The sequence below is a fragment of the Molothrus aeneus genome, chromosome 6 (genome assembly GCF_037042795.1).
Source record: "Molothrus aeneus isolate 106 chromosome 6, BPBGC_Maene_1.0, whole genome shotgun sequence".
NCBI lineage: Eukaryota > Metazoa > Chordata > Aves > Passeriformes > Icteridae > Molothrus > Molothrus aeneus.
The window spans coordinates 24,160,441-24,177,882 of NC_089651.1; the positions used below are offsets into that span (position 1 = coordinate 24,160,441).

General features: G+C 39.8%; 1 protein-coding gene across 2 annotated transcripts in view; it reads left to right on the forward strand.

Annotated features, from left to right (window-relative positions):
- AMBRA1 (autophagy and beclin 1 regulator 1) overlaps nt 1-17,442 on the forward strand; it is a 127,496-nt gene that overhangs the window by 38,464 nt on the left and 71,590 nt on the right. For both annotated transcript variants that reach the window (XM_066552258.1, XM_066552259.1), the window contains 2 exons: nt 11,992-12,072; nt 12,624-12,724. In XM_066552258.1, the coding sequence (XP_066408355.1) occupies nt 11,992-12,072; nt 12,624-12,724 (182 nt within the window). The remainder of the gene's footprint in view (nt 1-11,991; nt 12,073-12,623; nt 12,725-17,442) is intronic.

Here is a 17,442-nt window from a genome sequence, read left to right on the forward strand (position 1 = left end):
TCAGTATAAAGTCCCTTTCTGAAGGACACTAGTCGCACTAGCTATTCCCAAAAGCAAGGTATTAATCCCTTTCAGACTTTCAAGTGGTGGTAGACTATTTTTTTTCTTAGAAAGTTGTTCTGTGAAGCTGTCATTTCATGCTCCAGCAATTGAATATTCTGAAGTACAGGGTCAAAGAATGTCTTTCCCTCTCATTGTGGCTTTGTTTGTGTAAAATGTAAATGAGGGCAGATAAGCTATTAGGCAGTGACTCTTCTGCATTTTCTCAAGCATCCTTGTGGTCTGGAAGAGCAGAAATATGGTGGCTACTGGACCTGTTTTTATGAAGTGGGTGTGTTGCAAGCGTAGACCTTACTATTTCCATTATTCCATTTTATTTGTCTGGGGCAGCTTGTTCTGCTGGAGAAGTAAAAGATGGTATGTTCTTTGTTCACAGAGCCAGGCAAATGCCTGTAGAGAAGTGTGTTCCCCTGCAGATAATGTTCACACAGTAAGAGCACCCAGTCAGGGAAGCAATTCAATCAGCCATACTGAGGTTGTCTTTCATTTCATACTGAGCAAAAAGTGTTTATTCCTTAAAGTGCAGTGCCTGAATTTGTTGGTTGAATATTTCATATCAAATTCTGGTCTGTGCATTCAAGACCTGCTGCCTTTTTACTCCTCTGCTTCATTATTTCTCTTGGCTGATTAGAGAGGGCTGCTATGCAGGGGTCCTTAGAGCTGGAACTTCTCGTGACTCATTTGATTTCTTCTGCTGAGACTTCCCAATTAAATGTCTTACAGAGTTCTTGCTTCTCCTTTGGCTCCTGTATCCCTCCTTCCTTGCTTGTTCACCTGTGCAGTCATGTATTACTTCATGGATGATTTTTCTTGCTGTGGTTCAGATGCTTTGACTTCCCTGTGTCTCCAGATTTGATATGGGGAAGGGTGGTGTTGCCGCTGTGTCTGGCTGTCTGCAGCTCATGCTTTTCTCCTGAAATACAGGGAACTTTCTTTTCCATAAAAGCCAGAAAATTGCCTTGGTACTTTATCTTTCTAATCTGGCTAATATAATTGATAAATAATCTCTTTTTGTTTCCCAGAGATAAGGAGAAGGATGTAAGGGACATTAAACACCAGTACCTTTTACTGTACATAGAGCACTGGGCAAGGCGTGAATCCCGTGCTTGTGCAGGATGTTTGCGAGACAAGCCTTCCTCTGCTTTCATATTTTTTGGGATTCAGAGATTTTTTTCTCCTCAAAAATTAATTTTGTCTTTTTTTCAGTTTTCTTTACCTAATGGCCTAGTAAGGGAAGAACTGGGCCTATGTACTGTTTGTGTGCTTATGGCCTCTAAATTTAAGTTAAAGCCTCTCCTGCGTCTTAGTCAAGGGTGAATTCATTCATAAATGCATTTAGTATGTGATGACAATAGAAGTAGTGTTGGTATAAGAATCTAAAGTAGTCTTTTTTATAGGTGTTAGTAATATCCTTCTTTTACACCAGCTTTTATGGACAGTAGAGGAGGAGGGAGACACACTATACCTGTGTTTTGCAGTCTAAGAAGATGTTCTTTCTCTATATGTGCTCCCTGTGTTTAACCTGTCACTGTTGTCATCTTACTGCTTATTGAATGCAACTGTCAACTGTAAACTTAGTCATGTCTACATAAAAGCATTTTATACAGTTTGTAATATATATACAGATTGTAATATTAGGTTATTGCCAGATAGATTGATATGAGTGGGTTTTTAGGTTAGCTTTAGTAGAATCTTAAGCTAAAATGAAAAGACTTCCTGAGTTGTGGAATAAGAATCTCTGAATGAAGAGTGACATCATTTTAGTCTTCCGGCATAACTGGTAAAAATAGATTCTTTATAGACAAATTATACATGTTGAACTTTCTAATTTCAAGTTCTTATTTGAGTATCTCATGTTTGCATCACATAGTAAATTGAGATTTTTAAAGCTAAACAATTTTGACTTTTTCAAGAATTTTGATCTGGTCTCTTCTATAGATTTCCTTTAGTCTAGAACAGCTGTCTGATGTTGAAGCCTGTGGGTTATGCTTCTAGGACTCCTTAGTGCAATCTCTGTTATTTCATTTGTAATTCTGAATTTGTCACCATAATAAGAATGTGAAGGTGTTTCTGGAGGTGAATTTTGGCCATCTATGTCCCTTTTTGTCTGAAGTAACTATGGGAACAAATAGAGAAGTACAGGTTTGTTTCATCTGTCATACTGAAAAGCAGATATATAGGATAGTGTACCTGCTCTTAAAGCCTGAGTCAAACCCTTCACTACAGTTCAAAAAAGGCTTTCAAGCTAAGGCTACAGGTGTGACTGGCTGACTCCTCTGTCTACTTTTGAGTGTGGGCTGCCTGATAGCATATAGAGAAGAAGGAGCTTGGAGATAACACTATTATCATGTCTCCAGCTTTTCCCTGTTCTGTTTTATCCTTTCTCCTTCCCTGTAGGAGGGTTTTTGCTGGCATGGATGCACTCAGTTGTGCCATTGTCACAGGCTAGGAATGTCTTTTTTGTGTCTCTATAACAAGATGGGCTTTACCTCACAGGCCTGAAGTCTTGTTTTAGTGCTTCATCTCTTTAATTTATTTTGAGACACCAAGAGCATCCAGACAGAAAATATGAGAACTGTTGGCACTGTTTTACTGAGACCCTAATGGACCTTCTGGTTTTGTTGGAAGAGGCTCTTGCTTTGTAAAGATGATTAATCACTTAGGGAAAGCTTACAAGATTCAGAGTGATGTTATTTGGCTTTATTTTTGTCACTGTAAAATCCTTTTGTTTAAGGTAAGCTCTGGACCAAGAGTTGGAGGTTCTTGGATGGGCATCTTGCAAGGGTCTCCTCATGAGTGCGTGAGATACATGAGTATCCATCCTACTTGCCTCCTGCCATTTTTGGTTGATTTATTGACACTGTCTGGGCAAGAAATGCCAAATCTAAGTTCTTCCAACAGCCTCTTGTCTTGAAGAGACAACCTGCCAGCCAACTGCCACTGTATTGACGCTGCAAGTCTTATATACAATTTTCATTCATTTGGGAGAATAGTGTGGTAGATTCTTTTTGACCTCTTTTATAGGTGAAATGTTTGGTTTGGGAGTCCAGTTTTTGTCATAGTTAGTGCTCCACTTCCGGCTGGCATTCTGGTTTAACTTTCTGTATTAAGAAAAGTGCATGTCTGATTAGATATTTTTGTGTGAGATATCCAGGCAATCACTCTTCTTTTGGAAAGTCTTCGTTTAAAGTATATTTTGTTGTTAGCTTCTTTAGGAACCTTAACTGGGGCACTAATACTTGACAATACTAATTAGAAACTGTCTGGATGCAATCATGTCTGAACTAACATAAAGCACTGTGAGAGAAAAGGGAAGACAATGGCTGTGGCAATGTGGTTACTCAGTAGTGTGTATTTGGGTAGAAGGTTTGGTTTTGGATTCTGTTCTCTGTATTGATCCTCAAGTGGAATGGTAGAAGTGGGTTTAGAGCAGGGATTTGTGTGTCATGGTGAGAATAAGCATGTGGTGATGCTTGATGGCTGACACAGAAAGATTTTGGAAAGTTTGAGTGAAGGGAGAGGTTGGAGATTGCCAGTTACTGAAATTACTTCTTCCTTACCCTTGTGACAGAAGTCCATGCGTGTGTTTAAATCCAGTCTCTGCCTTTTTAGTCTGATTGTGTATCACTGTTTGCTAGAGACACAGTGCAATGGGAGCACTAACCTGCAGCAGTGCAATCAATTCACTGTGCACCTTCTGACTTCCCTTAGCACACCATCTACTGTGAGCACATGGGTAGAACTTGGACTCTTTTTGTAAAGTCTCCGTCTTTACTGCCCTCCTTTACAGCTGTCCACCGTGCACTCGTTTATTTCAGAGTGGTTTTTTTCCTATCTGGCAACTTTCATTTTCTGTAGAAGAAACTTCTTCAAATAGTAGCCAAGTTTTCTTGTCAAGAGAGAGGAGAGATTGGAATGATTAAAGCTTTTTGTGACACTTTAAATAAGTATAGAGCTTTTGATCTACAGCTCCAGAATGCTGAGACAAGCTCTGTCGTTATGGAGAGAGAAGCATGAGGAATCCCAGAGGTAAAGAAAGAGGTTTACTTTATTGGGGGTCTGTAGGTTGATGGTATGCCAAGTGTTAAGCTCTCATAGGACATAATGAAGGTAGATAAGAGAGATGACTTGATCAGTGGTATGCTTTTGTTCTGGAAATAGTGGTATCATATCCAAACTACAAGATTTCTAAAAGCAATTAGGGTGGGTTTTTTAATTTTTCTCCTTGCCATCCTGATGTTTACATCTGAAGTTAAAAAGAGACATATAGGAGATGTGAGAATCTTAATAGGCTCTTCATGTCATTCAAGTGCTGATGGAAATGGATTTTTAGGGTCCATGACAGGTCATTATACTGCAGAAAATGTAGCCTTTTTTCCTGGAAATCGTAGATGAGACAGTTTGTTATCTGTCCTTCTTGAGCATCTACAAATAATGTTCTTGCTAGCAATTTGCTATTTGAGTTCACGTAAAGCAGGATCGCTATTTGTTTCTTTCTTCCCAGAGCTCCTTTATCTGTTTTTGTGGTTTTTTCATCTGCCCTTGTTTCTTGCCTCACATGGCACTGCATCATTGTTTTTGATGAAGATGAGCCTTTACAAAACTGGCTTTCAAAGCAGATGCAAATATGTGTAACTTGGTGGTCACTTTCTGGGTTTTTTTCTTCTCTGCTAGAGGTTTCTGAAGCAGTTACCACTGGGTCGTTTCTTTCAGATACACAGCTGTGACAGTGGTCACAGGGGTTCTTGAATGAGGGGAGAGACGAGAATGTTGACTCCATGTTCAGAAGGCTTGATTTATTATTTTATTACATATATATATTACATTATGACTATACTAAAAAAGAAAAGTAGAATGAAAGGTTTCCTCTCAGAAGCTAGCTAAGAATAGAATAGAAAAGAATGAATAACAAAGATCTGTGTCTCAGACAGAGGGCAAGAGCCAGCTCTGCCGTGACTGGTCAGTAAATCCAAACATCCACAGGAGACCAATCACGGATCCACCTGTTGTTGCATTCCACAGCAGCAGATAACCATTGTTTACATTCTGTTTCTGAGGCCTCAGCTTCTCAGAAGAGAAAAAATCCTAAGAAAAGATTTTCACAAAAAGATGTCTGCGACACACAGCAACTTATGTTAACTATATTCATCATCTTAAACACAATTTCAGGCAAGACAGTTACAGGTGCTGGATGAATGGGAGTGATACTGAACCTACTCTTTGAACTTAATTTTTCAAGGATTAGTTAGAGTGTTAACTTGTCTTGTGATCTACTCATAGTAGCCTGCAGCTTCACTTTCCCTATTCTTTTAATCTTTTATCTTTTGTAACAGTCGTCTATATTACCCTTATCTTGGTCATAATGTCTAGTAATGCTGCATCGATGCAGTGAACAGGCAATAACTGTTTCCTTGCAGCAGTACTGCAGGATTTTGCTAACCTCTCCAGCATAATGTTGCTTTACCATTAAGTCACATCCCAGCAAGGCAAGTGTTTTCATATCAGGGTGGTGAAAGAATGTGTGCCTTTAGAAAGGTGGCAGTTGCCAGAAAAGCGCCCATCATACTCCATACTGTTGGTTGCCTGAGTCCGTAGAAACAATTTGATGTCAAGATGGTAATTCTGAGTTTTTCTGACAAATCTAAACTCTGTCCATTGTTTTCCTTTTGCTTTTATTTTGTGCCTGTGCAACTCAGAAGTCAAACTAGGTCACCTAGTAGGTGAAGTCTGCTGTTAATGAGAGTAATTAGGAAGCAAGCTCTTACTGGTTTGTGCTGGCCATGCAAGCAGGTAGTGGTCTGCATTCTTGAAGCCCATAGGTCTAACAGATTAGTGTTGCTTGTGAAGTTATGGTTTCAATTCTGTTTCCTTTGCAAGCATAACAGTGCAATATATTTTTTTAAAAAGAGACAAAAGTTGATGCCTCTCTAGCTTTGTCTGGCTGCTGATGTTTCTGCTTTCTAATGATTCACTGTAGCTATGAAGTGTATCAGTCTTATTCTAAAACAGCATTATCGGTTTGTGAGCCCACTACACAGTGAGCTGATTAAAATAGAAATAACTGGATCATGTGCCTAGAAAAGAGTGAGTGCTTCATTCTAGTTCCAAATCTGTCTTTCTCTGAAGCATTTAATCCTTGGCATTTTACAGGCAAGTACTGCTATTTCTCTTGACCTCTCATATGTGATACTTTTCTGAAACACTTGATCTTCTGAAGTGCCATTTTTAATCTTGTTAATACATTTTCCCCTGAACAGTGCTCTGAGAAGTAATCAAGGCTGGGGGTTTGTTTCTCTTCGGTCAGCAAAGCCATTAGTAACTCAGCAGTCTGCTATTTTATAGGAAGTTTTAGTTGATAAATAGGTATACATTTTCTCTGGTGGGCCTTTCAAAAAGCTCTTAGTGAGAGATTGGCATTTCAGCCTTCAGAAGAATGCAGAATGATGGAAAGGCTTGAGTGACTTGTCTAACTTCTTTATCAATTACTGTGTTAAAAATCTATTCTAGTTCCTGTCTCTCCAGCTGGCCACCATCACTCTTGGTAGTTTCCTACTATTTTTATTCTTCACTTGGTTTTGGCTTCCAGTCTTGCACTTGGGACCTCATTCCACAACCATACATTTAGTGCCAGGAATGTATTTTTGTGTAACAAATGTTTTTTTTTTCTTGTTTTTCTTGTTTCTTGTTGTTTCCCTTAGTTCTGCCTCAAGTACTTCTTCAGTAATGACTGTATGCTTCTGAGATGGGTTTATAAATGTATAACTTTTTTTTTACCAGATTATGTGTGTTCTTTGAGATATACTTTAAAAAAACTGTACAGTAGTCATTTTAATCTGTGGATGTCAATATTTGTACCCTTTTTGATAGAACCTATGCTCCTGGCTTCTTTCTTTGTATCTACTTGTGGAAATAACTCTCCTCTTAGATAAGTTAGTTGTCTTTAATGTTTCACCTTTAACATAATCCTGGTTTTAGGTGAGATACATTTGTCCAAGGAGCCAGAAGTAGGGTGATCCCCTTTTCCTGGTTTGAGTTTGTAACTTCTCCAAGCCTTGAGGATTTTGAGTAAAGTAGCACATACTGTATGGAACCTTTATTTTTGAATAAGACACTAGTCTAACTCATCCAGGAGATACTATTTTAGCTACTATGCCCCTCTGCCAAATTACAACCATCTTGCAGTGTGGTTTTTCCTTTTGTCTTCTAGGATGCCTGTCGCTCACTAACATTTTCTGAATGACAATGTTTTATATTTGTGTTTACCTCTCTATTTTGAGAGGCTTATTTACTGGAAGTGCTCCCATTTTTCTCTAAATTGATTTCTGTTAGATGCTCAGGATCTTGCAGGATCAGACAGATTAAAGTGTTAATATCTGGTATTTGCTGCTTCTCTCAGTGGTGAAGTTAGTAGTTAACTTTCTGTCATAGTGTTCCCAACACTGTATTTTACCTTACCCATCAGGATGGTGCTGGAAAGTAATCAACATGTTCTTAGAACCAGCAAAAGTGATGTTCTCTTCCTCATCTTTTTTCCTACTTCTGTACCCTTTCTAAAACACAGTACACACTTTGTCTTGGAATTGTCTATGTAACTCCAGAAGAGTACACTCTTCTAAAGGTATATGTCATGTGTTTTCATCCAAATCAGCAGGGAACCCTGTGAAGTAAGTTGCAAGATGTCAGGATCTGCTTCTGCTTTAGTATGGCCAGTTTAAGGTGACATCTTCCAGGAACGCACTTTAGAGGACTTGCAGTGAGACCTGACCAGCCAGTAAAGCCAAATGAGTTTGCTGTGTCTGGTAACCTCCTCTGAGCTCTTGATGGGACCTTTGGGCTGCTCCTGCCCTCTGCCCTATCTCCTCTGAAGTAACCTGCTACAATTAGCAAAAAAAAAAAAATACAGCAAGTCAGTACAGATAGTTCACATTTTCTCAGTGCTTCAAACATTGTTTTTTTCTGCTACATGAAGATGGTGCAACTTCCAGTGTCAACCTTAGAGGAAAGTAGTAGATGCCACTCAAACAATTATTTAGCATTTCTATTGTATGTGAGTGTCTAACCTCTGCAATACAAATTGATTTAGCATTTTAAATTGGATTGCATGAAACGTGATAAAATATGCTGAAAATATGAAACAATTGGCTTGATGTGATACAATTTGATTCCTCTGAACTTACATGTCTTACTGGTGCTGGCTTTGATAATTAAATGGCTTTTCAAAATGGTCATTGTTGACCTAATTCTATTGGCAGTGTAGTCAGTGGGAGTTTTAATATTGACTACAATGGGAACAGTTAGACCAACAGATTGCATTAGAAATCCCATGCTGTGTGTTTAATTTCACTTCCTGATACAACAATCTCTAAATATTAAAGTGAATTCTTGCCAAGACAGAAAAGCAGAACATGGCGCTTTTTTTGTCCTTACTGTCTTCTGTATCCACTGTTATTAGTGCAGTAGCCAAGTTACCAGATGAAAAAGAATGCCTTTTTCTCCAAACTTTAGGATGCAAAATTTTGTATCTCTTTCTCTGTTTTCAGAGCTGGTATTGCTGGTCCATTAAATTTACATTAGTCAATTTTTTCTCTCAACAAGCAAACAAGACAATAGAAGAAAAATCCAAGGGGATTTGACTGTCTTATCCAATTTAGGATAAACTTGCATCCTTCTTATGCCCTATTAAATGTCCACATTTCTCCTGAATGCTTGGGAATTGCTTTCTTTTCATGCTCCATTGTAGGTTGCTGTTAATATTATTTCTCCCCTACCAGCTCTTATTCTCCACATCACTGTTTTGATTTGTGCCACCATGGTATCTGAACAAATGATGAATAACCTGAATTTTGAGCCAGACCTTAGAAGTTATTTTGTCCATTTGTTGGTTCTTCCAGTTTTCCTGCTGAGACAAATTAGTCTGCTAATAATTAGAGTATTACATTTCCCTTGTCACCTTGCTGTGGTTTATTTCATTTACTTTAGCAAGGTTATTGAGTTGCTTTATAGCAGAGGCTTTTTTTTATGTAGATACACACACACACGCTGAGGAATTTGCTTTCCACTTCTTCTGCAGGTAATGTTAATTAAACTATCCAGTGTGAATCATTAGCTAATGAATCTGTAGGTAGTTGACACTAAATAGAAAGTAGAGCATTAGATCTTCATCAGTACTTTAGGGAGCCTTGGAAACTTCTCATTTCTTGCTGGAGTGCTTCACGCTGGCACTGCAGTGTACTAACATCTGCTCTCCTCCCTCTGTCAGCAGGCTGTATGTGGTACAGAAATAACACAAAGTGCCACCCATTTTCACTGATCTGTAGGGCGTTCTTTATTTTCCTTTTTAGAGGGTGCAGAAATAATCTTCAGCTGGCACCAGGGTAATATCAGCAGTTCTAGCTTTGCAACACTAGACTAGACAATCTTTCATGTAGTTGTTGAGCATGGGAGTTTAGATATAAATGACTCTATAAATTAGTAATTCAGAGTAATGTTTAGTAATATTTTTCTTATCCCAGGAGAGTATAGCTTACGCTTCTACTTACAGTAAATAGGAATTCTAGCATTCTTGAAGGATAGCCACTTTTCTTACTCCCTTCAGTCTTGAGTTATAGGACAGGTGGCCACTGGGATGTGGGTTTGTGGTTTTTTGTTGTTTTTTGTTGTTTTTTTTAAAGGGATGTTAAAAATATATGTCTGTCTTTTGCATTAGTTGAGGCTGTCTCTGTCATGGTGAAAACTGAAAAAAATCCTAGTCTATATTTTTCCCTTCTAGGCATTTTCCCATATTGTCAGGAGATTGTGTGCACAGTAAATAAATAGGGAAGTACAGGATGGACTTCTCACATCAGAAAGTTGCCTTGGTTAGAAGATGTGTCTGAAAATGTTTTTGTGAATGCTAAGACCTGTGGCTAGTGGCAATTAAAAAAACTTGAGCAATTAGTTCCTCTAGGTCTCTTGATTTAGTCTGTAGATTTTGCCCTTTTATCTCCTTATGTTTGCTGGAGCTAATTTTTCATTCCTTTTGAAACCTGCTGCTGAGATTCTCTTCATCTGGAGAGTTCTGTAGAGTGTAGTCCTGCTGTTGGTGCTCTTGCTGATAGTTGTCCATTTCAAAAGTATCTTCCAATTCCAATAAATGTCCAAAGTAAATAAAAACCCTGAAAACGGTTTTGTTACTTTTCTCACAGGGTAGCATATCTGTGTTATTTCAAAAGTTGCTACATGGAGGTTTTTAAAAAGTATTTCTTGTCTTCTGCTAGCTCTTACTGTGTGTGGTAAGATCTGGAACACGACATTTCTTTCTCCTTTGGTCTTTTCTCTTTAGCAACAAAAGCTGATATGGCAGCACTGAAGTTTGCAGGATTCCTTCTGTTATTGATCTCCATCTTAATAGGCTGGAGGCCTGTGATAAAAGAACAGCAGTAGCTTTTACATCTCTGATCTCAGGAACCCTGCTGGTTACACAAAATCCTGAGGGTGAGGTGCAGCTTTGGCTGTGAACTGCAAATGCTGCATCTACAGTGGGAGGAGAAATGGAAGCTTTGAGCTTGGATTCAGATTTGTTTTTGGTGAAATAGCTTGAAACACTAACAAGCTTTGCAGAAGAACCTCGGCTTTTGTGTTCCTGGGTTCCTCAAGTGTGTGGGAAACAGCCACGTAATAGACTTTTTTCTCAGCCCACGTTTCTTGCTCACTGACTTCATAAAAGCAAAACGAAGAAAAATTATAAAATGCGCAGCTTGCTGGAGTGGGTTAGAAATGTGCTGCTAGTGCATTGCATAAGGAATATTTAGTTTCCTAGTGATTTCAAGGCTCTGCAAGTAATATTCTCCCTGCAACTGCTTGGGAAGGAGACAGGGCTGCAATTACAGATGGGGATTTGGAATCCATGGAGAGCAGACTTGTTACTTGTGCAAGGTCATACAGAGAGTAAATTTCTGAACAGAGAAGAAAGCACTGTTAAGGTCTCTTTCAGAACTCCAGAGTCACTAATGGAGTCTCATTATTTTCCTTGCAGTTTTAGTGCTGTATAATTATAAGACCCCTTGTGGCCTTGGAATGCAATATCAGGAATTGTGTGTGATGGGGATTCTGAAGGTCCTCCAGTTTGATCTCCTGCTCGTTGTACAGCTGTCATTACCAAAACCAGGCTGGGCCACCTGTGAGTTTGTCTAGCTCTTATCTTGAGACTTACAAGGATAGCAGCTCTGCAGCCTCTCCGCGAAAGCCTGTTCAGTGTTGCACTGCTGGGGAAGTGCCTTCCTGTGTCTGCTGTAGGACAATAGATGCTAGACCCTTTCCCCTTGTTCCCCAAGGCCCAGAAACAGAATTGTTATTGTGAAACAGAATGAGATGTTGTTGTAAAACAGGAGATGCAATTTTGTCTGACACCACCTAACACTTCTGATTTAACTGGAAGAGCTTATGAAAAGTGAGATAGTTTTAAGATCTGATGACACTTAAACTGGACCTTCAGGGAAGGAACACAAAAGAATAGTCTGCAGATTTTGCTCTTTTGCCTGCACTCCTGGGAATGAAAATGTGAACTTTAACAGATCTCTTTGACGAACAGAAGGTTCTTCTGAGGACTGGGGTGAGCTTGCCTTTTGCTTTCCTGGTCAAAATTCTGATGTTTCTCTTTCATTTGCTCAGGTGCTGACATTGATTCATTGACTCTCTATGGTTTTGTTGATACTTTTGAGACATTGTCAAACAATTAAGAAAGTGAACTTTAAGGTTATCCCTATATAAAACTGGCAGAGGATTTGGTACAGTTACTCGTGTGAATTTGGGACATTGGAAGCATAAGAGCTGTTGAGTCTCTGTAGCATACTCAGGTTGACTAGGTGATGTCACTGGTCTTTTGTTTTCTTGGAAAATACTTTTATTACATAGTATTTTTAATGTACAGTAATTTTCTTTCTTTTGCTGAAGGGACAATGGAGACCGATCCAGGCACCGAGCTCCCCGGAATGCCCGCATGTCTGCACCATCGCTGGGGCGCTTTGTCCCAAGGTAAGGCATCTGTGGGTAAGAGCAAAATGTGTGGAAATCCTGGAGGTACCAGCAGTACAACTCTCTGGTTCTTTCAGGTGAAGTCCTTTTCTTGGACAGAGCTTCTTTATCCATGGTTTGTACTTTCTGGGACTCCCAGGATGGCGTGTTAGTATGAGCTGCTTGTCCTGTGATTTTTGAAAGATAGCATGGTCTTAGTGCTTTTTACTTAGGGGCTGAGGTCACAGTGTGAAGGCAGAATAGGAGGAGAAAAGAATCTGATCAGAGATTCTCAGCACAATGTGCTGGTTTGAGATGAGGAAACTATTGTGGGAGGTAGAGGATTTGTTTAGTGCTGATCTTTGCAGCCACGTTGATCAGAGGAGGATCTAATCTGTAATTTACTTTTTGTTTGAAGCAGGGAAGCGGTTGGCTAAGCAGAGGATTCCAGCCTTCCCTCTACTGTAGTCTGCTGGAATGTAGTCATATTTCCTTAAAGTAATTGCAGTGGCTCTTCAGGGCTGTAGTACACAGGATGGCTTTCTCCATGTTTTACTCTCTTTGTTTTGCAGACGCTTCTTGCTGCCAGAGTATTTGCCTTATGCTGGGATTTTCCATGAACGAGGACAGCCTGGCTTAGCCACCCATTCCTCTGTCAACAGGGTCTTGGCAGGTAATGAGATTTCCTTGTTTGCAGTAGTCATGTATATTAGTGGTGTTTTCTCATGAATCTGAACAGAGAAGGATTGATGAGGAAAATTAATTCCAACTTTTGAGGTTCTATTTAAGTTGTCTGAAGCAAGAGAAAGGACTGTTGGATTGATGTAGTAAGCTGTCATTCAAGTGCTTGAGCATTGCAGATTCCATGCTTCAGGTATATGTGGAAGTGTCTGCATGAATTGGGGACAGGTATTAACAATTCTCCCTTTATTTAACTTCTTTCCCTCTTCCTAGATATCTTTTTTTAAACAACCTGACAGACTAATGATCGTCTTGCTGCAGGTCCTTCTAATTGAATTATAGGGTGCCTTGTTCATGTTCCGGCTAGGAAGACGCACACAAGGCAATGTGGGATTCAATTAGGATCTTAATAAGTGCATATTAAAAAACTCAGCTGCCACCACATACAGCACACAGGCATTTGGGAGCCTTAGAGGGCAAGCGGAGGTGGAAAGGGAGGTGGGGGAAAGAGGAGGAGGAGTATGGCAGTCTGGCAGTTCATGAATGAGACGGTTATAGATGACACATATCTTGAGGGTGAGTCTTTTTTGGCTGGGTCTGAGTTGCTCTGTAATTAACCCCGGTGCGGGGGAGTAATTTTGAAGCTTGGGGAATAACAAGAGATGATGTATGGACAGGTAGGTTGGGATGTGGTTTTCCTCCTTCCTTTAGGTAATCACAGGACCATGACTGAAAGGAATGCTGAAAGGTTTTTCAAGAGGCTGCACGACTCTTTATCTTATCCTAAGGCACAATCAACAATGCCTAAGTCATTTTTGACAGGATTTATCTAACCTGTTTTTATTGGAGATTTCCCAATCATTTTGGGGTAGAACTGTTGCCGGTTTTGCAGTGCTGGTTTAGTATGGCAGTGGTCTTGTCTTTGATAGTAGATTTCCATCATCTTCCAGACTTCTGTCTCCCTGGACATTTTGGGCTGAGTGGTTCCCAGTGCCGTTGAGTCGTAAGAACTCAGCCAAAGTCTCATCCAAAGGACCTGTGCTTGTATCCCTTAGGGAACAGTGGAGCTAACCTGCAGTGTTAGCTGACACATGTACTTGCCTGTGCTTGCTGCCTGTGTGGGCTTTGGCTGTTGGCACGTGGAAGCAGCACACTGACAGATAATTACTTGCTGCCAGGCAACACTGCAGAACTCTTGTGTAGCCCAGCTTTGCTGGAGACACCTGCCTTCATCCCTCCTCCAGGCCTCCTTGGAGTTTGCCTGTTCCACTATGGCTGGGAAATAGCTGGCTTTTTCATCTATGCTTTTTGGGGAATTTGAGCCCCAAAACACATATGCTTGCTGTTTCTTGCATGTATGCCAAGAATAACAAAGAAAGACAGAAACTGTAAATCGCGGAAGTTTCAAAAATCAAGATCAGTTTTTTCTGTGTGACGCTGTGCTTAGCCTTCGTAAGGCAAAGTTTGTTCACTCTGGCAGTGTTGTGGAACCTCACACTGGGAATGGCTGGGGCTCCACAGTAAAGGCTTTCATTGACCTAAATATAAAATTTATTCTTCAGATACAGTAACTGCTTGTGTTATGTTGGTTTAGTATTTGGTTTATTTTACCCATGATTTCAGCTTTCAAAATGCTTTTATACATCCATGCTCAAAAACTTCTTCATATGTTGCGGGAAAAAGGAGAGTTGAAATTGCAAATATTAGGTGGAGGCATGACAGGCAAGAACTAGAAGTTGAGGTTGCAATTGTGAAATAGCCAGAGAATTTCTTATACCCGTTATGTTGGTCAGCAGCATTGTAATTTTCAGTTTTATATTTCTGAGCCATTGAATGTTACAGTGCTGATAGTATACTTTCCTTTATATTTAGCCTGTGCCAAGGCTTGTGGTAGCTCTTTCTTCAGTATCATGCTGAAAAACCTCTATTCAAACTCAAAGGTACTTTAACCCTGGCCTAGTAGTTATGGGTGAGGTTGACAGCCTTGGCTGAAGAAAAAATCAATCATCTGTTTTCCCATTAACAAAGGCTAATCTAAGCTTGAATGCTTTGAATTGCTTCATTCTACCATGTATTCAGACTGTCATTTTTGAATTACGTTTAAATGCAAAAATGCCAAATGTATTTCTTATGTAACCTCTACAGCATTTGAGAAGAGGTACCAAAAAAACCTGTATTGCTAACTTGACAGTTTTCTAAAAACTGACAGTAGACTTCTGTGATCAGAGAAGGCTGAGAGCTGCTGTTTGGAAAAATACTTCCAATTGTACTTCTGCTCCTGTCCACTGCCCCATTTACTGCTATATGCTGAGAGGAAATCAAAGGAGCAGATGGAGATCCTAGTGTGTGAATTACTGTGGTGTGCTGACTAAATTTCTTAATGTCAGAGCTCTTACTGTCAGGTTCTGTCCGTTTACTTTCAGCTCTCTGCTTGATGTGAAGAGCTTTCTGTTGTTTCAGTGTCATTCTCAGGCAAGTGTTACACAGACAATCGCTGCACACTAGGGAGGACTGCCTCAAGACTAAATCCTTACAGTCAAGTTTAATGAACCCCTAAAAATTACAGATTTTCTCTGCAGATGGACTAGTCCAGCAGTACAGTGGGTTGGGCAGAATGACTAACATGCCAGGCAGAGCTTAGGTCAAATCAGAGCCCTTTGTACTAGTCGGGACTGGTGGCCATCCTTGTGCCAAGGCACTTCCCGGCAAAGCATGGGAATGGTGGCAGCAGATGGGTAGAGTAGGTGGGAGCCCAGGGGGAGAATGAAGAGATACCAGTCAACATGACAGACAGGGAAATCTCCATGCCAGCAGCCTAATTTGCATGGAGCACTGGAACAGCAACTCGCCCCAGTGGCACCTGCCTGCCTAATTATCTGCCAGTGCAGTTCAGATCTCTCAGCTGATATAGAATGCTGCATCACTGTGCTTTCTGGCACCAAGTAAAACACCACGTGAAAATATATTACATCAACATTGTTACCTTTAGCATTGAAACTTGTAATCACACCAAAAAGTGTTGGTAGTTTGACAAGTTATATTTTTCTGTAAAGTCTACGTTGATTGGCAGTAATTACACTGTCCTCCTTTAATCCTTTATTAACTGAGTCTTATATGAGCTTTTTCATTATTTTGTCTGGAATCAATGTCAGGTTGACAAGACTGACAGTCTCATCCTATTTCAACCTTTTAAAATACTGGTATTACACTAGCATATTTTTCAATCTTCCATATTCCCCTGTATTTCAAGACTCATCAAGGAACCCGAGAGTTCATTTGGCAGCTTTTTTAATGCTCTTGGTAGTGTGGGCTGCAAGCCACCCTCTGCACTCTCCTCTCCTTGGTGAACTGCCCTAAGTGATGGAGTTATGGTCTCCAAGGAAACATCCATACAGTGAAAGCTAGTAGAAGTGGTTGGTTGCTAAAGTGATGATGAAAGCAGTAAATGTATTTTGGTTTCTCACTTCATATGGCTGATTGATTGCATGTGACAATGTAGGTGGAAATACTGCATCTTGGGGCCATTTCAGTCTTAGAGTCTCTTGGGTTCTCTGCCATTTTTGGGCCAACAGAGTGGGGGTTTAATTTTTGGTTTGGTTTTCTCTTTCCTTCTTTTTTTGAATGTCTTTTTCCCTTCTACACTTCCCAGGAGATACCAAAAAGATGTTCTGGGGGTTGAGATTACACCTTTTCTAGTGGGAGTTAGTACTGCTGCAAAGCTCAGCAGCGTTAATACGTCCAAGGAACACACAGCTCAGTATTGTGTTTACTACTCCTTACTGCGTTTTTGAAATGTTTCTGTAAGCTGAGTATTTCTGCCCACTGTTTTGTTTGGGTTTGTTGTTTGTTTGTTTCTTTGGTTCATTTATTTGTTGGTTTTGGTTTGGTTTTTTGTTTGTTTTTTTAAATCAATTTCTCCTTGTCCTAAGTTGCATTGGGAAGCAGGACACTGTTGTGATGGACAAGTTACAGATATCTTTTGGCATCTGGTAGCACAGACCAGGATGTCCATTTTAATATCTTTTTTAAAATCCATAGATACATTCAAAAGAAAAGGTCTGCATCATTGCCGCTGAAGTGCTTGTGACCTCTTGTTCCTCTCTGTGAACTTTTGCCTCAGGCTTTATAGTAATTGACTGCTTTGGGATGGACAGAGACATGCTAATAGTATAGTGAAACAAAGAAGGCTTTAGTTTCAGTTCAGTGGAAGCATAGGGGAAGAAGAGAACTGGTGTTTCCCAAGGAACTTTGCAAAAGGCTTTAAAAATTGACACAAATACCATTTTTTTGGCATTTCTGTTACTCATTAGGTGATATACAGATGAAAGTTTATGATGGAGTTACCTAGCTTTGTGAAATGCTTCTGTCTTGCCTCACTTTGTTTTAATAGGCTTCTATTCAGTTATGTGTATCTCAACAAACAAAATATTTTTCCTTGTGTGGTCATAGGTTATGTTTATCTCTTCTGGGTTTGCCACCAGACTTTTATCTGCTAAAATACAATCCAGCACAGTTGCTCTGAGTCTTCCACCTTGTGGGGAGATCCAGATTCCGCAGAGCTGAAGGTTTGAGTGATACAAATTCTACATTTACAGTTTCTGAATGATTTCGTTGCTATCTCAGGGTAAAATATTCAGACCAAAGACTGAACTCTTGCATGTAGTCAAAAAATGAGCTTGATTATAGATTTTTCCATATCCCACACCTATT